The sequence below is a fragment of the Hippoglossus stenolepis genome, chromosome 22 (assembly GCF_022539355.2).
Source record: "Hippoglossus stenolepis isolate QCI-W04-F060 chromosome 22, HSTE1.2, whole genome shotgun sequence".
NCBI lineage: Eukaryota > Metazoa > Chordata > Actinopteri > Pleuronectiformes > Pleuronectidae > Hippoglossus > Hippoglossus stenolepis.
Window position 1 is genome coordinate 15723440 of NC_061504.1, and position 22068 is coordinate 15745507.

General features: G+C 44.3%; 1 protein-coding gene across 2 annotated transcripts; it reads left to right on the forward strand.

Annotated features, from left to right (window-relative positions):
• The first annotated feature begins 2864 nt into the window (after positions 1-2864).
• On the forward strand, positions 2865-20145 carry igf1 (insulin-like growth factor 1). 2 transcript variants are annotated; one of them, XM_035147552.2, is made up of 5 exons: positions 2865-3190; positions 4447-4606; positions 14291-14544; positions 15368-15403; positions 16362-20145. In XM_035147552.2, the coding sequence occupies exons 1-5, from the start codon at positions 3143-3145 to the stop codon at positions 16419-16421; spliced, it is 558 nt and encodes a 185-aa protein (XP_035003443.1). In that variant the 5' UTR covers positions 2865-3142; the 3' UTR covers positions 16422-20145. The 2 variants fall into 2 exon arrangements, with proteins under 2 accessions (XP_035003443.1, XP_035003444.1); XM_035147553.2 differs by lacking the exon at positions 2865-3190 and adding an exon at positions 3318-3602.
• Positions 20146-22068: the final 1923 nt, after the last annotated feature.

The following is a 22068-nucleotide window of genomic DNA, read 5'->3' on the forward strand; positions in this document are numbered from 1 at the left end:
CTCCAGTGACAAGTGGAAAATGTGCCGTGAAGAAGCTCTTTTGTGTCGAGCGGCGGCGAGAGATGAGACACTAATTTCGCCCTCTAAGACAGAGAGGCTTACGGGCATCAGTGACCAGCCAGCGTCCCTGATCTCCAATACGATAACAGGGTCATCCTCCCTGGTCTGAAAGCAGCTTTGTTCCTCTAATCGGAGGAGCATCATCGCCGTCATATTCCACGTTGTACCAGCGGCTCCGGACGGTGACGCAATCCAATCAGAGGGATTCACAAAGAGACGCTGTCGGGCGCACGTCACGTCTCGCGGCGGCGGCGGCAGCAGCAGCCCTGAGAATAAGTCAGGTCACAGATTGAGGTCACGGAGCCGTGTGTGTGGCAGCAAACGTGGAGTCAGGAGGTGAAGGAAAAGCCACAGAGCACGGCCGATCGGGGATCTTTTCTAAAGAGACTTTAGAAATGTTCAATTCCACGTCACGCTGTGCAAGTAAATCATGTCGGCATATGGACTTTACATTTTGATTTGGGCTGTTTTGCAGAAAGAAATCAAACCTTGATGAGGCCACGATATTGTAAATTGATCAGAACCTGCACACACACACTGAAAAATCCCCTGTATCTCCGTTTTCTTTGCTTCCGACATGTCTCACTGTCGAGTTTTGCCATTTCGAGCAGATTGTTAGTAAGGGACTACTTTAATTACAATAATTCAAAAACAAAGACAACTGACAGGACAGGAGCACTTCAGGCGCCAATCAGATTTCAGCTGGGGCCCCCTTGTACCCACCCTTGGATCCGCCCCTGGAAAGCCATGAAAAAACAAACGTATTCAAACCAAAGTAAAGAGCAGAGATTTGAAACCTGCTTGAGTCAATCTCATTAGCTTGTTCCCTTTTCTTTCACGTTCTTTGACGAAGCAGCTGCTCAACAAGTGTTTCCCATCGTTACCTCGGCAACCAGCCACGCTGCCAGATCACAGATTACATCTTAAACTTTCTGTCCATCGAACTTAATCTCTGAATCGACTTATTGTTTTCACTCTCTAATGATAAGAGTCAGTGTCTCTCAGACCAGTGGATCCAGGCTCTCTTTGGCTCGTAGCTCATTAAAATGAATCAGTGATAAATCAGTTTTCATCAGCTTGTGATGTTCTGGATTCATCCTGCGACTCTTCCCTGGGCCCTGACGCTGCTGCTGGGAACCACACGCTCCAGTTTAAACCTGCGTGTGGCCTCTGTACCATGAGCGTGATTCAGTGTCATATGGGGACATATTTTTGATCGTGCTTCTGTTTTGACCCACTTTTACCCCTCGACAACCCTACAACTGTTGCGTGACTTTAGCCACGGTCCCCTTTGGATGCGACCTTGCTCGTGATGCACTTATACACTCACTGGCCCGAGCATGCTGGGAAGCGCGCTGGTGTCCCGTTTTGTGATTGGGTCGCAGCTCTGATCTCATGTTTAGAGATTGGATCAGTGTAGATATCCCACATGCCGGCTGAAAACCCATCTCTAAGCCGTCGCCTCGTGTGAAGCTTCACTCTGTCGCTGCAGCTTTTTTTTTTCATCTGTAACATCACTTTCTTTATACTGGAGGGGAGCCTGGTCCCAGTTTGTGCCGTCTAGCGGTTGTCTGGTTATTCTGCTATTGTTCTAAATGTGGTAATACAACTATAACTCTGCTCGCTCCCAAATATGTTGCAGGAATTTTCTTCTGCATGTTTATTATCACTCAAATAACACCTTAATATGGCAAGTGTCCCTTAAGAAGCAGGAATACTTTGAGAGTTAGTGAAATTATGCATATGCATGTGTTTTTAACAGCTCCTGGAAAGAATAAGTGTGACTTTGTGAGAGTGTGACTTGCAAAGATGGACATTTTGAGTTGTTGTCACACATTCTGGGTCGAAATTCCTCTTTAAGCCGTCGCCTCGTGTGAAGCTTCACTCTGTAATTGCTGCTTTCACCATCATTTTCTTGATATTGAAGGGGGTGGGGGGCGGTTGGTCCCAGTGGGTGCCATCTAGTGTTTGTTCGTGCACCAGGAAGAATCCAGCTCTGCAGCTCTGTCTCCAGAGTGGTGGTGGTGGCTGAAATATGAAATATGCAACTTTTCAAAAAAAAAAAAAAATCGAGGAAAAAAATGAAGTAATGTCCTCTTCACCGTAAATCCCCATGTGTTTTGTGTTTTTCCACTCCTGTCTTTTTTCACATCAGTCACTCAGTTCACAGAAGCATCAGATGTCATTTGCAGACAAACCTGCTTGTTATTGACTGGAAATCAGCGCGAGAGGAGGAAAAGAGAAAAGCAGCGACAGATTTACAGCAAGAAATTACACAGACAATGTGCAGAAAAGACTTTCTGGTTATCTCTGGCTCCTGGCATTAAAAAAAACAACTTTCCATATTCACTCCAGTGCACGTGAAAGGTTTTGTTCAATAACCTTTTTATTCATGTTGACTTAGTGGGAAAGTGTTTCTAATGATTTATTCTACCGCCTGATCGCACCAGACGTTGGATAGTGTGGCTGCTGAATTACGCAGTGCCAAATTACGCACGGGGAACAGTCGCATCGCAAACCTGCAGTTCTTCCTTTTAACTGAAACATTCAGCATGAAATGAAATAGTGTGTTGTGTGTATATATATATGAGCACGAGCTGCTGCTGCTGCTGCTGCTGCTGCTGCTGCTGCTGGTAGGACGGTTGCGTTTTTTTTATGTGTGTGTGTGTGTCTTTTCTATCTCGATCTGAACTACTAACCAAGTCTCAGAGAGAGAGAGAGAGAGATCAAAATTCAATCCCGTTCTGAGAAAAAAAAAAAAAAAAAAAGGAGAGAAATGACGTTATTTGAATATGTGCCCAAAATCCTTAATGAATAACTTAGGACGAGTAGGAGGCAAATGCTGCCCCAGCTGTTTCCTGTTGAAAATGTCTGTGTAATGTAGATAAATGTGAGGGATTTTCTCTCTAAATCCGTCTCCTGTTCGCTAAATCTCACTTCTCCAAAACGAGCCTGCGCAATGGAACAAAGTCGGAATATTGAGATGTGACATTGCCCGCATCTCATCCTCTTTCTCCCCGTTTTTTAATGACTTCAAACAAGTTCATTTTCGCCGGGCTTTGACTTGCCGAGACCCGTGGGGATGTCTAGCGCTCTTTCCTTTCAGTGGCATTTATGTGATGTCTTCAAGGTAACTTACCTGATTTCCTTTGACACTATACATTGTCACCTTGCTTCTCGCGCACTATTTTGCACACAGCATCCTCGCGTAGTTTAAAACCGCAGCAATAAAACAGGGAATATTGAAATTGCTTATTTATATTTTACAGCTTTTTTACACGCGCGATAAATGTTGGATTTGTGCAGATTTTTACGCGTTTTCTTGCAGTTGTTGTGCATGTGCATGTTTTTGGTGATATTAAGAGATCGCCCCCCTCTTTTATTTTGATTTAATTGACTTTTTCTTTCTGGAAACCCTGGCATGCATTGTGCATGACTTTCAGTGCTCGGTGGATGAATGGGTTTTTCATCCTCCGGGCGCCCTGCATGCGCTCCTTTTTTCACCAGAAAGCTTTAATGCAGGCGGCTCTGCAACTTTCAAAGTAATTACTGCTGAGTCTGCGTTATTATTATTAAGTGCTAAATGTTTAACCTGATGCTGCGGGGTGAGGAGAGAGAGGGGAGCTTAACACGAAATACTTACGGGCACTTGGAGTCGTGATGTAGATGGATAATGTCCTGTGTTTATTCTTTTTATTATGTATATTTGGCTCACTCCGCTTCCTCCGCTGGGTTTGGCGGGAGAGACGTTTTCCATCTCACACTTTGGATCGGAAAGATCCCTGGCGCTTTTCTTTTTTTTTGTTGCGTCTTTTTACTCTGCTTTTTCAATTTGAAGCTGTTGAGTTTGGTGCGTATCAATGCGCAGACCTTTGCGCCTTTTGGCACAGGTGAAACGCGGCATACAGACTGATCAATATTGATAGGTCTTTAAATGTCAGTGATCAGAATGGAGGGTTGTTAAATTATCAGGTCATATATATGGGGGGCGGGGGGGGGGTGATAAGCAGAGAAGTGTGGTTTCCAATTTTTACACGCTCTGCTCCGTTGCGCACAGGCGCTCCGGAGCATCAGAGCTGCTCAGCCTCCTGTTTGGCTCCTCCACGATGGCATGTAGTGGAAGTTTGGATTTAATACACTTTCCTCCAGAAGCTTTTATTCCTTCTTACAGAAGGAAATGTGCTGGATGATACAGAAAAAAAGCCTTAAGCCCCCTTAGATTTCAACCTTAGGTGGCACTTCGGTGCCATTACGCATGGCACAGAGCCCACAGCTGGCACAGCACAGACTCTAAAAGTGACTTTCTTTGCTTGAATGTGTGATTTGATGATGCTCTGCCTTTCAGCAGTGGGAATGTTAAAGCTCTCCCTCTCTCCCTGTGCGCAGAGTGCGATGTGCTGTATCTCCTGTAGCCACACCCTCTCACTACTGCTGTGTGTCCTCACCCTGACTCCGACGGCAACAGGGGCGGGACCGGAGACCCTGTGCGGGGCGGAGCTGGTCGACACGCTGCAGTTTGTGTGTGGAGAGAGAGGCTTTTATTTCAGTAAGTGCACCTTTTTATTTATTCATAAAGGTTGGCTGTATCCGTCCCAGAGCTCTCCACCTCCAGCGAGCTCATAAATAAAAGAGCAGCCAGTTTGACATCTCGCCTTGACTTTCCCTGCATCAATGTTCTCTTTCTCCCTCCATTCATTCCTCCTCCGCTCTCACATCTCCTCCTTTACATTCACAGCATTTGTTTCGATGCTCAAATGCACCGAAGCCCAAGGAACACAAATGCAACACAGAATAATGATGAAGTACTCGGTGGCAAATCCCAGTTTTGTCAGTGGGCTTCAAGTGGAATTTGGCTGACTTTATCTCTCAGAAAAGAGGAGGAGGTATTGCTGAGGAGTTTCTCTTTTTTTTCCACCCGAGAAGGGGAAAGCTACCCAAAGAAAACCCTCCACCATGAATCCAGGATTTAAATCTTTTCCATTAAGGGTACAACCCAGCCCAGAGCAGCACAGGATATATGGAGCTACCCGAGGTTTAGGTGCAATGTTCCACCGGCAGCCAGAGTTTCTCGGGACATGTTTCCTGATCTTTCCATCAGAGATGAGCAGCGTGACTGGACATTAGCAGCATATCTGGCCCAAACTCTGCAAAGCTGAAGTTTACAACCTCATTATTCCCATTTCCTCTGCTGACATTAATCAGTTAAGCCAATTTGCACCAAATGTCCTGACAGCGCTCCACCAAAAGTCTTTTGTTTTAACTTTTCTGAGAATTGATCATCCTTTCGAACCCCGTGCAGTTTAAACATAACAATCCGTTATTAATGGTTTGGTTCGGTCCCAGAGCTGTGAAAGATTTTCCACATGTGGCTGAGTTTGTCAGCTGCCAGTTTGAAACAGATATAAGATTTCTGTGGGAGATCAGCAGCATCTATAGTGCTTTCAGTTTCTCTCTTAATCGATTGCCGTGACCTTAACCCGAAACTGAAATGGTTTGTAGCTATGGACTCTGAAGAACTTGCTGATTGATGGAAGATTAGGAGGCAGGAGAAGTTCAGTCTTTGAATCAAAGGCTCAGTCTTTAGCATTTCAGTGCTAACGCTCAGCACTGAACAGACGGTACAGCTGAGGCACAGGGGAATTTCATTTGTTTGATCATAACGCTGGACATAGAAGTGTTGAAATAAAGGCTGCATACAATCCCAGCTTGATTTCATGGAGCTTAGACTAATATTTGTCGATCCAGTCACCAAAGATGTTAAGATTCATCCACTGGGGAACATGAATGTGTGAACCTAACAGATGTTGAGATATTTCAGCCTGAAGCAAAGTGGTGGATCAACCAACCAACTTGGGAGCGTCCCTGCCAACATGGCTAAGACTTGGACAATAGACCGGTTATTAGTTTTCACTGTTTACTCCATCGGGACCAAGTTGTCGTGCAACAACAAATTGCTCCTGCGAAGGTTCCTGAGCGGTTTCTATACGTGAGCACTTCACAAACCACCTCTACAAGAACCTAAAGGGTCGTTTTGCATAGACCTCTCGTGCTCTGATGAATCTTTGCTGTTCCTGCGAGATAAGAACCCTGACGTGGGGTTGATCTCTTATCACAGTGTTTCAATATCTGTGCATTGTTATGGCTAAAGATGGTGAAGGGACTGTGCTTAAAAGACGAGATCAGACAACAAGTTGGATCTACCTTCCCCTCCTCTGTATCACATTCACCTTCCTACACAGAGGACACACCACGTTTTGCCTTGTCAGTAAAGGAGATGTTGTACATGTGGTGCAGAATTGTCTAATATGTAATCCTGCATGTTTGCATCTTGTCCTTTGTGCAGCTCATTGTCAGAACTGCAGCTGTGGCTGATTGTGCAGCTCACAGTTCATGTCAACTGTTAATACCAATGAAGAAAGAGGCTTTAGTGTATGTGGCTGCACACTTGTATTCAATCTGACCCTACGTGTCGCAGTCGCATGACGTTAAGTACACGGTTCTAGCGGCAGGTTAAAAAGGGTCTTTGAGTGTAATAGGGATTTTGTTTTGCAGAATCATCCAGTATCAGCGTTGTGTCTGGCAGTAGGTTACCCCATGCACCTTGCTGCTGCTGCTCCCCACCGCCCCCGCTGCCAAATTCCTCCACCCCTGCATGCAGCTTTTCCAGGACCAGTCAACATCATTCTCTGCATCGGGCCCTTTGTGCAGCGTTTGTGCCAGAGAGCTGTTGGAGAGCCACCAAGCTGCTGCAAAGCTGCGAGTCTTGTTCGTCCAGATGCTGCTGGCAGCGCCACATGCTGTGAAGTGGTCATGACAGCCTGCTCAATTGCCAGTTTTCTGCCAGTTAAGACTTCTTTTTTTTTTTTCGGTCTTTGGAGTCTTCTGCCGCAGCACTTCTCGTGTACAAATGGCCATGTTCTCTTCATTTAGGCTGAGTGTGGAAGATTATGGGTCTACATGATCAAGTATTAGGTTTTAGTGGATGCGGGACCTGATTTTTTTTTTCATGGAAACTCAGTTTGTTCAGCCATTATTTTGCTTCTGGGTAAAACTTCATTGAGCAATATATGTTATCGGTGAAATCCTCAAGACCAACTGGACTTGGGTTTGAAAAAAAAAACTGTGATATCAACACAGTAGATCCTCGGGCAGTGTTTAGTATCTCAGTTTGAAGGCTTGTGAACCGGTCCAGAGAAGTGTCTGCACGTTGTAGCTAAAAGTGGAAGAAATGTTTACGGCTCTGACAACGCATGAGGGTGTCCAGAGACTGTAACGATGTGAGAATGTGAAGCAGTGTTGGCGACTGATAGACTTTTACTACAGCTTTATAAACGCTTCTCCCAGTTCTAGAGAAGTGCAGCACCACTGTCCACGATCATCTGGTGAGAAAGTGTTGAACGGAGGCCAACGGTAACTCGCGGGTCCTGATGCAAGATACACTTCTTAAACAGAAACAGACCCTTTTGTGGTAGCGGGAATGTATTTGTCTTTCCTGCATCACCCTACACTGAGCAGTCACTGAGCTGCACAGCGTCCATGTATCAATGCCACATTTCCTTGTATTTCACGAGCACTCCATCCTTTTTCTGAGACGCCGACGAGCTCCGAGCAGCAGGGTGCTGTACCTTGGAAAATATCCCGTTCCCTCAGTTTCTCTTCTCGCTCGCTCATATTTTTCACCGTCATTCCTTTTTTTTTATTTCTCTCCTCCGCGTCGCTCGCCACATGCACCAGTGGCTGTTTGCATAAAAATATCTGGAGACTCCATTTGGGTCTGTGTCGTCTGCGGGACACAGCAGTGTAGCAGCTTGGCCAAAGGAGGCGTGCTCCTCTCCCTGAACTCTTCCCCTCCAGCCTGGTCATGTTGAACTTGGCAACCCTCTAATTGATAATGTGTCCAGAGACGGTGTTGCAACGACATTGGCTTTTCTGCGTAGGCTGCTTTTGCCAATCCACCTCACGCGTGCCACCAGTAAAGTAGCACACATGCACCAGAAGGCTGCAGATTTCCTACCCTGACAGAAATGCTAAATACCAGTCGGTGGAAATTCTTTTTTTTTAAGGTAATGAAACAAACTGCGGTCTCAGAAACAGAAAAAAAAAATAAAAAATCCACAACCCAAGTCAGTTTTTCCAATTATTAGCCTGACCTAGAAATCCTCAGTTGTCTTTGTAATGCTGTAGCAGGCAGCCCCCTGATTTCTGTGGGATGTTCATTCCATGAATCAGATCTGTTATGGGAGTTTTTCTGGCTAAAGTGTGAGTGCTAAGTAGCTCCATGTCCTAAGTCACTTTTAGTTCATGGTGAAATGTTCTCACTTATTCAAAAGGGAGCATGGAATATAGAATCTAACTGTTGATTTCAGCAAAATGAATGATCTCGTTCGGGGGCCAAAAACCTAAATGCTGGTACATGAAGTTCTCACAAACGACAAAAACAAGCCAAATATGATTGTTTATTAGTTTGGCTTTTACCTGTTTAAGGGGGAAACGACAGGGGAGGAAAATATCGTTTGGCTGCCACTGATGAGACTTGATCCTCAATGTTCGTCCCTGTCAATTTTTTATTCTAGAGCTGGAGAGAGAGAGAGAGAGAGAGAGAGAGAGAGAGAGGTAGAATGTGTAAACAGCATGTCACATGCATGCACGCACACATGCACACGCTCAACACACACACACATAGCTCGGCCTTGTCCCTCAGCAGCAGGGGATTATGTGGATTACAGGATGATCAGGACACCCTCCCTCCCTCGCTCCCTCCCTCCCTAGCTTTACACTGGACCTGAGCACACAGCGGAAAACACTGAGATCTGAAGAAAGACCTCCTGTGTCTTCCCCATCACTGCAAAAAAAAAAAAAAAAGGTGTCGTTTTCCCATTAAGACCCCGAACTGAAAAATGTCCGACCCTTCTGTGGCTCGGTGGAACAAAGGAGGCGTCTCATGAAAAGGACAGACAGGCATCCTCCAGATTCGGATCTGGACATTCGGTGAAGTTGAGACTTGAGGGATTTGAGGACACTGGTACCAAACACCACTTCACCTTTGAAACTCTTCATCAGTTTGATCCAATTACATAATGTCGGACGTCTACAGAGACAAACGCAGACATATCTTGTTGCATTAGCGCAGAGATCAACAAGATTTATAGTTGATATCCTGGGATCCTTTTTTTATTCCTTTCGTCATCACCTTAGGTTGTGTCTTAAATTGTCTTGAATTCCAGCTGTTGATCACCTGTTAAATATCTGGAAATACAGTTCAATTCTAGTTTCTTCTTTCAGACATAAATACATATGGTAACTGGGAGCAGCTCTCCCTTACCCCCTTGATAATATGATACACTGTGAATGCAAGCAGTCCTACATACTGTTGTTAATACCTTCACTTATACACACGTTATTAATCTGCAGGTGTTTCTTCATCTGGACCAAAACCTTCTTCACTAAATGATGAAGATGAAGATGATATGTAAGATCTGTTATTTATTGGTATTCCCAGTGCATACAAGACAAGCTTTGTTTAGTAATGGGAGGTATATTCGTATTGTTTCTCATTTTTAATGCTAACGTTTAGCCAATAAAAATGCATAAATATGTACCTTGTCTAACACCATTTTATTTTACCCATTATTTACAATCTTACGTGAGGAATTTATTACAAGTAACTTTCACCCAATTCTTTTACACGACCTGAACACGAGCCATACATTTATAAACACTTCAAAAGAACCAGCCTAAAATTAGCCCTGGGATTTTATTTTTCATATAATGCAGTAATTTAGAAAAAAAAAAAAGAAGTTCTGCCGACGAAAACCTTCCCTGAATAAATACACTTTGATTTATATTGATAATGTTGTGAACAACTCTTTCGATTCTAGGCGGAATACATTTGGATCAGATGTTAGTGTCACAGCGCAGTAATGTGAGGAACACTTCACTCATGCCATAAAGTCATTGTGGTACCAGTGATAAAGAGGTAGTTTCCAGTGCTTTAGCAGCTCTTGTAGTCCCTGCCCGGCTGTAAACTTGCCTGACACTTTGCAGGAAGAGCAGTGCACCGGCTCCAAGAATCCACTGGTTTTTATTGACCATGACCAGGCTGTAAAACTCAGATGCTTTCTGTACCACTCTGGAATGGGGGAATCCAGCCATCTCTCTCCAGTGCCGTTCCTTAGAGGTGTCACGGTTCTCAGAAACTGGACCAACGAGCACAACTCAGGAGGCAAATGTAAAAGTACAGAGCCTGCACTTAAAAAAAAAAAAAGCAGAAAACAAAGGTATGAAACCACATGCAGGCAAACAAAGTACAAAAGGTCCGGCTGAGGCGAACTCAAAAGAAAGAACTCAAGCAAGGTCCAAAACATGATCAAGATCAAAAAAGACCGCCAGAGAACAAAGCTTTGGAAAGCTGTAAGGCACATGGCACAAAGACAACCTGGCAAAGAGCGGGTGGAAATGGACCAATATATACACTAGGGAGTTAAAGAGGGATGTGGAGCAGGTGAACAGGTGAGGAGGAGGAGGAGGAGGAGGAGGGGGAGGAGGAAGAGGAGGTTCTTCTACATATGTCTAAACAATTAAATCGGATGAATAAGCAGATTGAGAGATGGTAGAACCACCTCCCCTCAAGAGAAGCCTCCTGAGGTCAGGATGGACCCCAGACATGACCGCTCCCATGTCTGGGGTCTGGCTGCTCCCACTTCCTGGTTCTTCCATTCAGTTTGACTGCACATGGAGCAACAAGGGAAAGAACGATGCAGGGGTGTTGATTGGTTAAAGAGCCCCTTCAATTTAATTTCTGCAGCATCTCGAATTTAACGGTGCTGTCATCCAGCTCTCATTCCGTCTGTTGCAGGTTGAGCTGTGTACTTGACCTGGAGTTCTCAGGCAAATGATCATTGAATAAAAAAATGCCAGTAGCCGCCAGACTCACCGGAGTCGAGTTCTGGGGAAGATATTTGAGTCTCAGAGGGCGACATGCTCTTAGTGATGAAGAGCGCCTGAGCCAGCATCTCCTCACTCTCTGAGAACAAGCTGACTGGGTTCACGGTGGCCTGATTATACTGTCATCAGGCAGATTTAAAATGGAAGAGTCTTGGAAATACAAATAAAAAGTCTAAGGCAGGCAAGCGAAGTGCAAAGGGTCGAGCTGAGGCAAGATCCAGAAAAAGAAACGCAGGCAGGGTCCAAGACTCGATCGAAAGAGGCAGGCAAAGAACGGAGCGCTGGAAAGGTAAGGCATTTGGAACAAAGACAATTTGGCAGAGAGCAAGTGGAAATGGACCAGTATACTCGGAGGCTAATGAGGGAGTTGGCAATAGGTGAGCAGGTGAGTGGGAGGAAGAGCAGGTCCGAGGATCCCTTGGTCCAGAAAGGCAGGTGACAGGGGCCGCGTCTGAAATGACCGTGCAGAAAACAAGTCCACCGAACGGAGGATCAGACCGAAACTCAAAACCACGACAGGAGGAACGAGCACGATAAATGTGTTTCAGAACGTGCCAAATACTTTTTATAGTATCAAAGCACTTTGTTCTGATCAGTTTGCAGCCTGCTCACTCACGGACGACATCAGCTGGATGCACAGCAGACACAATTTATTTCAAAGGCCAGCGAGAGTTACGGAAAAACAGGGAACACGCCAGAACATATCAAAATGTCCACAAAAACCAAAACCACTTGTGCAGCATCGGGCTGAGTTCACGCCGACAGCAGCACGGTGTGAAAAATGCAGCCCCCTCCCGTCCCTTAAAAGACTAAGCTACTCGTTAACGGAGATGGGGCGGTTAACCAGACAAATCTTAGTCCTTATCCTTTAAGTAACTGTTTGAAAACTTTTTTACAGAGAAATAGAAAAATCTCACCCTCGTGTCACTCAAAGTAAAGCCTGTGTAAAACCATGATGGGCTCATTACTGCCCCTTGAGGCCGGCGGGTGGAAAACACAGACTGGTTGGTGATTAATGGATTAATAGGTTTTTTTGGGGGGGGGGTTTTGGATTGGTTTGATTGTTTGAAGACATTTTAAGACCATAATGAATTAAATTCAAGACCAATGTCGAGGAATATCAATTTCCCACTGGTCTCGTCTGTAGTTTTATTGCAGCACTAATATCTGTATCATTAGGAAAGAACTGCAACACATGGAGACATTACAAACTATGCATGTAGCCAAAGCATTTCTCTTGAGGGCAGAGAAGCATTAAATGAACGTTACCATCATTAAGACCTACTTAAAGATATTTAAGACCAGCCCTGATAATACAATAGACACTATGAGAGGGTTTAAATGGATAATATGACACATTAGCATCCTCTTGAAGCTACAAATCCTTCTAAATAACTAAGTGTTGAGTATTTGATGATCATTAATCGACATCTGATGTCAAACGACCGTAATCGTGCATGAATTGTGTATTTCTGCACATTCTCCAGCCTGTAACACATCATCGGTATGAACATGATAAGCCACAGCTGCACTCTGCCAACGATGGCTGAAATGCTGACACACGCTTTCTAATCCGATCCGAAACCCTGCGTCATCGCCATCGTGCTCGATCCCCCGCGCGGCGTCCATCTCCAGCGGCAGAAGGCCGCGAGGTGCAGAGCACTGGCAGGAAATGTTGTTTACCCTTATTTGTTTAACGACAGTCGGAGCAAACAACTCTTTGTTTATGAAGGATTAACGCAGTCATCCATGCAACCGGAGCATTTAAAACCTCGCAAAGCTTTCAGACCTGATTATTATATGCGTGTTTTTCTCCAACCTGCCCGAGCTGATTATCCTACATTTTACAACCGGTGCCAGCTGATTTTTCCTCTTCCTTCCAGCTGTTTGTGCAGCGGGGTTGCGGGCTATTTTCAGAAGAATAGCGGACGTTAATTTGTGAGGCTTTATTGGGAGGGATTGGAGAACAGGGCCAGGCAATGAGGGCCACGGCCCCTCTTTTGGCTTTCAGCATCCATTATATAATCTCCAGCCAGGGCTTACTGTCATATTTCTCCAAATGTCTTGACATCAGGTGTTAATACAACTGCCAGGGCTGGTTATACTGATACACACCACAGGGGAGAAATAGCAGGTTGTGTGTTTTTCACAGGAACTACAATGGAAAACACAGTGGAATACCTGACCATAAAAGGTGTGACTGTCAGTCATTTGAATTAAATAGAAATACTGATGTCAACAGCTATATTAAGGTTTAGATCTGTCTTTCAACACGTCTATTTTCGGAGTCCAAGATCTGGGTGAATCCAGTTCCTCTGTTCCCTAAATAATGCAGGTGCGCAGCGTATTTTTAGCATCATCCCACCTGATGTGCATCATGAAAGCATCTCTGTTGTCCCCCCCCCCATTCACACCTGCCTCAGCCTCACCCCTGCTTTGTGTCAGCGGGTCCGGGGGAGAAGAAGGATGCTTCTATTTCTGAATGAAAGCTGCTGCTCTGTCCAAAGCAACATTGTCAGGACAAGGCAGACAGAGAGCAGAAGTTAATGCACTTTGTCAGCACTGGCAGGCTTCTGAGCCAAGAGCTATTAACTCTGAGAGGGAAAGGCATTTCCTCCTTGTAAATGCCATATTAAATTATTATTATTTCATTTGGTAACAGGGAAAAGCCCATCAGGGCTATAACGCTCAAGGTGAGTTTTTCTAAAGGCCACCAATAGAGCCGGTAGTTTCGAGGGGGGTCAGGGAGTTGACAAAGGGAAGCGAGCCTTGTCGTTATGGTAACTTGATGCGAGTGTCGCACCTTCAAATAGTCTCGTGCCTTTTTAAATTACGCTACAACGAGAAGATGTTTCCAATGCATCCCTGCAATACCACGACTTCCTCTTCCTTCTTTGGCATAAAAGGTCCATCTCCATCAGGAGTGAGCCCTCATGGTGCTCAGGCTTCTGCCAAATGGAAATGTGAATGAACAGTGGGGCATAGCCAGCAGGGGCGTGGCCTCCGGGGCTGCCTAGCTGCTTCTGCAGGTTGATTGGGCCCAGTGGGTTTTGGGGTTTGGCGTCACCGGATGAGTCCTGCCTGTGTTCTCAACTTTTTTACAGGGGAAGCAGCTGCTACACGGAATAAATCAATGTCGTTAAGGCTGTTCATATTATGGGAATCAGACCCATGTCCTGGTTTTATAAAGTTTTCTTTTCACAGTCTGGCAGTTTAGCTGATGGTCAGTGAATAGAAGTTGTCAACGTCTCCTCACTTTTCTCCCTCCTCTTGTTGTGCTCCTCAGGTAAACCAGGTTATGGCCCCAATGCACGGCGGTCACGCGGCATTGTGGACGAGTGCTGCTTCCAAAGCTGTGAGCTGCGGCGCCTGGAGATGTACTGTGCACCTGCCAAGGCTAGCAAGGCAGCTCGCTCTGTGCGTGCACAGCGCCACACAGACATGCCGAGAGCGCCTAAGGTTAGTACCGCAGGGCACAAGGTGGACAAGGGCACAGAGCGTAGGACAGCACAGCAGCCAGACAAGACAAAAAACAAGAAGGTGAGCTCAACGCCCAACAGATACACTCTTTACAAAAGTTTACTTGTGAGGAAATGTGGGGGAAGAACAGGATTGACATTTTGGGAAATCCGAGGATTGATGCCACTCACATATCTGTTCATTTAGTGTGAAATTACAACCAGCAGGCAGAAAAAGAATTTGCAGGCCGGGCCAGAGTAAATTATTAAACAAAGGTTATATAATCTAATTGCTTCTCTTTGGCAAGACATCTGATGTCAGATGGTCGTGATGATGATGCTACTTCCAGCTGCTTTTTAGCCAAAACTTTAGCAGGAATTCCTTGCAGAAAATAGTATTTAATTTATGGCAAAACATTCTATTGCTATAATTGTTATTATGGCATTTTTGTAACATTCTGGGATGCATTTCTTTTGTATCTATAAATTGGTCAGATTAAATTGTCCCATAAAAAATACTGTATGTTATATAGTGAGCTTCAGGGGAGCAGTATGATGATTTAGGCTAAATAAAGCATAACAACTAACACATTATATCTTTAATCATTAAAAAAAAAACATAATGAAAAACCTGTTTCCGAGGTTGTTGAGACTATTTCTTGACTGGGAACATTGTGAAAGAACAAGGCGAGCCTGTTTCCTCTGATCCAGCTGATGGCTGCATTAAATATTCAGTGTACAGACATGAGAATGGTATCAAACCTCTCCTATCATTTTACAGCATTTTTTCAAATGGTCAAACTGTTACTGTAAAGGTTCATTGGGTTCACGTTTACTCACAGTTTAGTGCAGAGCAAGAGAAATGAATCCATCCTTCTTAAGTGGCTTCGTTTTTCCTCCCACAGAGACCTTCACCGGGACATAGTCACTCATCCTTTAAGGTAGGCTTTCAAAGGGATTCTTCTCATCTCATGATTATTGCTATGACTTTATCATTATATAATTTAGACCACACAATCTCCACTTTGACATTCTTAAGCAGAACAAGCTTTATTTTGAAACGAGAGACGCTCGTTCAAACAATCTTAGCTTTGAAATCTTAATCCCTTGGACAAATAAAGAAGCCGTGATCTCTAAAGACAGAGTCTGTTTCATCCCCCGGAGTTGCCAACCTGCGAGAGTGTGATCCTTTTAAGATTTGACCGTGTGCTTTTTCCCGTCCTTCTCTCAAAAAAGAAAACCATTAGCAGGAGAAGGAACTAAGTGGTTTTTGTGGTAGACCCCGTGGCACTGCAGCTCCCCAGGCAGTACTGTACATTATGTGCTGAAATTCTGGCGTCTCACCATAACACACTGACGCATGCGAGGTCTGGAGATGAAGCGTGCATATCATGTTTGGTGTATCAACGTGTGCAGTGGCCTCCACATCATTCATCTGCTCATTGATTTGTGGATTGTGGTGCACAGTGAACGCTGGTGTTCCTGTACCAATCTTATTTTTCCTCTAAAGTCAAACTACAATGTGAATTCCTATCACGTTTTGGGTCAGGAAATGGTGGCAAGTTCATAAATCCCGCCTCCCCCATGTTAGTGGATGGGACATTGACCAAATTGAAAAGTCAAATAGAAGATGGCTTCTGTCATTTTAGGTAGAATTTATCAAAAACCGTGTGAAAGCTGCGTATAGACTCCATCCCGAATGACGTCAAAATGGCAACGTGGAGCTTTGTCGTCCAACTTTATGTACAGTTTACTGAATGTTGAAGTATTAGAGTATTAGTCAGTATTAGTGCTGTTCGCAACTCCTGCTTTTGTTATGTTGTGGTTTTTGTGCAAATTTCAAACTCAAAGAACTCACTAAGTATGTGTTTTTGTGTTTGTTTGTTTCTCTCATTGCAGGAAGTGCATCAGAAAAACTCAAGTCGAGGCAACACGGGCGGCCGAAATTACAGAATGTAGGGACGGAGCGAATGGACACATGCCCAGTGACTTGGGGAGAGAGAAGGGAGTGGCCTTACCCGGTACCCCTGTGGAATGGTTCACTGTAAAACAAAACAAAGAGGATGCTAACGATGGTTCGAAAAGCTCTTCACAATGATTTAAACCTGAGAGCTGAGGGGTTGTTGAAGGGTTTGATGAGGGATCTTGTGATTATTTTATACACTGCACCATTCCATATCGGGAGGAATTCTTTGTTAATGCAATGTAACAGACTAGTTTAGCTGCTGAGACACGAACAAGAGCTTATTATACCTCCATGTGTGAGCTGCGCTGCCCCTGGCTCCAGGAAAGGTCCTGGGCGTTAGGCCGTGTTCAACAATGAGTGGTCCATCCTGTCGCTTGAACTTTGTGGAGGTAAATCCGTTTACTCTGAGAGGTGATTCATTCACTCCTCTGATAAGACAGGATATTATATCACCGGCCATATTTAACAGTTGCTACCCCAAAATTATAAAAAATCTGATTCTCTTATCTTCAGGTTTGCTTCATGCACCATGCATTACCACGGATTTTTCAAAAAGAGTAAAACAAGGTTTGTTTTCCAGGAAAAAGACCCGGGGGCTCATTATCAGAAGGTTTGAGTCTGATCCAAATCCTTCCTAAGCCCAAAGAAGTGTTGAGAACCTATCTAAACAAATCAAGCCCCATTAGATTGGATTTTGAGAAAGGTGGGAAGTATTGTAGGTACTAGAAAAATATGATGATTAACCACAAACAAAATTAACCAAATGTTTCTTTCGGCAAGTACATGGTGCTTGTTTGGTTGTCAGAAATGGGTCATTGGGCGGATTCAAAGTGCATTTGGCATAAATGAGAGGAATAAGTCAAATAGCAAAATGTCACCATGTCCAATTCAGTTACACAATGATCAACATTTGAGTCTGAGGCCTGAGTTCAAGGTTAAGCACAAGTCATGAAGGTTCCGTCAACAAGCACTCTTCTAATTCTCGTGAAGAACTCGCACAGTGTTCCCGGGATCTGTCAATAACGAAGTTTAAAGCAGAAGACAGGGAGGCTGTAACAATATTCAATTGAAACAGAGGATTTTAATGATTGATGGATCTTGGCCTGTGATGTTTTGTTAGTTGGGGGAGGCTGTGAACTTTCGCTGCTTCAGTTGTCGCTTGGACTGCGTTATCTGCCACGACGGGGAGAGTACAAAAAAAAACTCTTCCGTTGCAAAGTCCACCAGAAAAATCCGCAGAATAAAAGGTTTGGTAAATATTGCAAACCGAAACAAGTCCTCCTGGAGATGTGAGATACGGCACACATACACAAACACATACAACGCACCAAGAATAAATGAGAGTTGTGTAACTGTGAGCAAGGGTCAAGTACACACAGACACACAGACACACACACACACACACACACACACACACACACACACACACACAAATGAAAAAAGCCAGTTCTGAGAAGTCCTTGCACGAGGATCGACAGTCACGGCTGTTTGTTCAAGCCTCCGATGCGAATTTCCTTTTATCGCACGAACCGCGCAAGACATCCCATCTCTGGCTCCGCCTCCTCTGCCTGTGTATAATCAAACAGTACTCCCATTTATGTTAACCTATGCATCGCTATCATTCATTGTACATGATGGTTTCATATAAAAAAACTGTATTAAGAATCCTATCCACTGTATAATGGTGCTATTTTGTAGTTTGTTACTTGCAAGAGATGGCTAAGACAGACAGGTGGCAGGGCGTACATCGGAGGTCTTCCCTTTTGCACAGCCTTGTGGCCACCATTTTAATAGTGTTTTTATTTGTAAGCTGTTTCAAATAAGGTAGTAGTGTAAGCGAGTAAATGTATCTGTGTGAAATCTGTGAATGCATGGAGAATTAAAAGATAAGAAAATACCATGGTGTGGTCCCAAGAAGGCAAAAAATGCTATTTTTTCTACTGTTTTTAAATTATTTTCTCAACATAGATCCCTTATGCCAAATAACTTGACAAAAGTACTGTGAACTGTGATTCTTCCAATTGTATTGAGATTGTCAAAAGTCATGGTGTGCTTTTGTCTGTCACTGGAAGCCATTGTATTCACGATTAAAATCACTTAAAGCGAGACTACATAACTTTTGCTGGACAGCGGCCACTCTGGCCACAAGTGGTAATTACAGGACCATCAATTACGCATTGGCTTTGCCTCTGTTTCCCCGAGATAGTCGTTACTCCGATGCTTTAAAAAGACATCATCACGGTTATCGCTAAAATGCTAACATTTAGAGTAGCAGCCACACAAGTACTGAACAGCAAATGTAAATGTTGTCTAGCATAAAGGAGTAGTTTGAAATTTAAAAATAACTTGTTTTCTTGATGAAGGCTCGTTGATGCTGCCTTAACGTACGAAAAGAGCCCCTTCATGTGTCGTTTACGTTGGCATGGATGTTCAGAAATAGATCCGCTAGAGGGCAGCACAGAGTTGAGAGTGTCCGACAACCTATTAACCTCTAGCTCTATTAGACTATTGGCAACACTGCCCCCTGGTGTTACGCGCACAAATACAGACGAAATGAACGCAGAGTTCAAACGGCTCTTTCTACGACACTGAGCCTTTAGATGAGAAGATGGATACGACTCTCGTGTCCTTCCATTAAATATAAGGCTGCAGTCAGAAGCCTTATATTTTAAACATTATAAACAATATCAAATTACCTGTTAGGTTGGTTTTCTTAAACTTCAGACAGAGCAAGCTGTTTCCAGTCGTTATGCTGAGCTAACTGGGTGTAGCTTTATATTCAGCTTACAGGTATATGAGCACTGTAGCTACAGCTAACGTTAGCCTGCAAAATAAGGTAGCAATGAAATCCCAAAGTATTAAATTGAGCTGAGTCGTATTTTATTGCTCATTAATTCAACTTAATTCCTTTTTTTGGAAAAAATTCTGTTTCAAAAGTTACATAGTCATCGCTTTAAGGGTAAATCCAGGACTTAAATTCATATTGTGCAAACCATTTGTCCGCAGCTCTCTGAATCAAAACTTATTTTAAACGTGTGTGTTTATCTATAATGATGAAGGTTTTTAAAAATGGAGAATTTGCATATATACGCTTTGGTGTCTAAGTCAATTCTCGGACTCGGTTTGACCTGGCGACTGAAATGAAGAAGACGCTGGTTGGAAGACATCCCTGTTCCTCTTAGATCTTTAGATTTACAGTACAAACCAAAGACTTTTTGATGGAAAACGAACTTCACTCAGCATTATTAAGTCATGAACTAAACCTAGATCATTAAATAGCAATTATAGCCACCCCTGTCTGAACTGCACTGCAGCTACGATATGCCCTTCACACACTGTCTCTGGCACCTGACATACAGCTCATGTAGTAGATAGTAAAATGAGCCTGTCCCACGGTGTAGCTGGGATCTTCGCAGCAGCGATGAAGAAAAGCTACGGCAACCAACTCCGAATCATCTATGAAACATTTCTGTTCTGTCACTTGTGTGAAATGATCAATAAAGCCCTAAAATGTGGGAGCGTGTGAGAAATACACATCTCTGTGGACGGAGGAGGGGGGTTAAAACAAGAAAAAAAACGTAATTTCCTGAAGCTCACTGTCCAAGAAACTGTTTGATCACAGCGCTGTTATTCATGGTGCTTGATTGCCTTCTGTAGAAAAAAAAATACTGACAAATTGTTCACCATTCCTGCTGAATAAACCACTTGTCAACATCACAGAAACGACTGGAGGCTTCTTTCACACCGAATGCACGTACACTCGTGAAACCTCCGGGGAAACATCATCCCATAAAGGCTTTACTCCCCGTGTTACGCAGCATTACACTGGTAAACTGTACAGCTTTTATGAGGAAGTCTGTGGATTCAGACACATAAACAGCAGATAATTACATAGCAGAGGTTTCTCTCTCGTAAGCATGTGCAAATCTTTTAATGCATTTCGGCTATAGATGAAGCCGTAACTCAAGCTGAGGCTTTGTGCACCGTGCAGGCTGAAGTCGAGTGTTGCTGGGTGTGCTGAATGACATGGTAATACTTCCTAAGAGGTGGCGGGGTCTGCCAGAGCCAACAGAGCCGGGGCGTGGTGCTCCCCGAGGCCAGAGCTGCATGTTCAGCTCTTTGTAGGATGCTCGTAGTGACAGCGCCGAGCTCACTCACTGTCAGCACTTCTTGAAACGGATGCTCCGAATGTGGGACAACAATCAAAACCTTGATAAATTGGCTCTGCGGGGCCGGAGCTCGGCAGACGGCAGAGATCGAAATGCGGTGCAGCCCCGGAGGTTGGCGAGGTCCAGGTCGGCCCGTCCATCCTGGATGTTATTTCATCCTTCTTGATGACTAATACAGAATCAATTATCTCACCCTGATGGTTCAATCGCAGGCAGCGAGCTTTGCAAAAATTAGGAGTTCAAATAAATCGGGGAGAAACTCTGTGAAGAGAGGCCCGGGCCGTGGCGGACAACCAAGCCATTACAAATAAGGCAATTATGAAAGAGAATACGGATATGCACCATCGGCCAAGTTTAATTGTTATAAAATACAAACATCAAGGTAGCTTGAAAATGCTCCGTTTATTCTCGGCTAATTTTGGATAACTCCAGAAGTGCAAAGCAAAGCTGTTGGAATGACCTCAAGACCCAAGATGGTTCTGGAGAGAAGACCAACTTTTCCTATTGATCTGCGCGCGCTTCGGGATCCAGTGCATCTAAGGACACAGCTTTTGGTCTTAGCCCTGAAACTCAATCTCTCCACACTCTTCAACTCCTCATCTTAAGCACACAATTGTCTTTTGAATGACCTTGTGGTCTGTTTTACTACACTCACCAATTTTACTACTTATTCTACTGGTTATTTTACAGGAAAAGTGGTTGCAAGGCTTCATCAGTCTTCAACCATTCATTTTGTTTCCAGTAGGACACACAGGATTTCGCTTTTTGCTGGGTTTCTAACTTTTGCTCCGAGATGTCGCCAATTACGCGTTCGTTGCGTCTAATCCCAAATATCGTTGGAGGTCCAGCTTCTGATTGTGATGACTTGACCGTGACAAATTTACAAGGGAGCCCTGTGTCACATTTTATTGTCATCGTGAGCCAAGGCCAGATGTAAATGGAAATAGACACGAGAGGCTCAGCAAGTGCACTCGGAGCCTCGTGCTTCAACGGGAAAATTAGCAGTTAGATCAAGGCATGTGTAAAAAAAAAAAAGTGAAGTGTTGAAGCCAATGGAGGAGATTCTCCCTCTTTCTCAATTTCAGTCGACAGTGGAAATTCACTGAGGCTTGATTATAGCAGGAGAGTGTTGGCTCAGCTGTGTGCTTTAAGAACCCATGATGTCAGAGCCTTATTTTCCTTGGAGAGACTCTCATCAGCTGCATTGTTCCAGGAAACCATGGTCTGTTCTCTGGGCAACAAAAAAATCTTGCCCCAAATGCCCCCCCCCCCCTTCCCTCACCAGCCCCCTCCTGCACCCGCATCCCTGCTGAATGCAGCACGCCGGCCTCTGGCACAGCTCAAGACGCACACATAGACGTGGAGAACCCTGCTTGAAGCATCAGTGCAGTGAACGTCCTCGCAATCAACGCTTTCCCTCTGTGCTGTGTTTGTCTTTTCTCAGTGTTGGGTGGTGAGAGTCAGCGTGTTA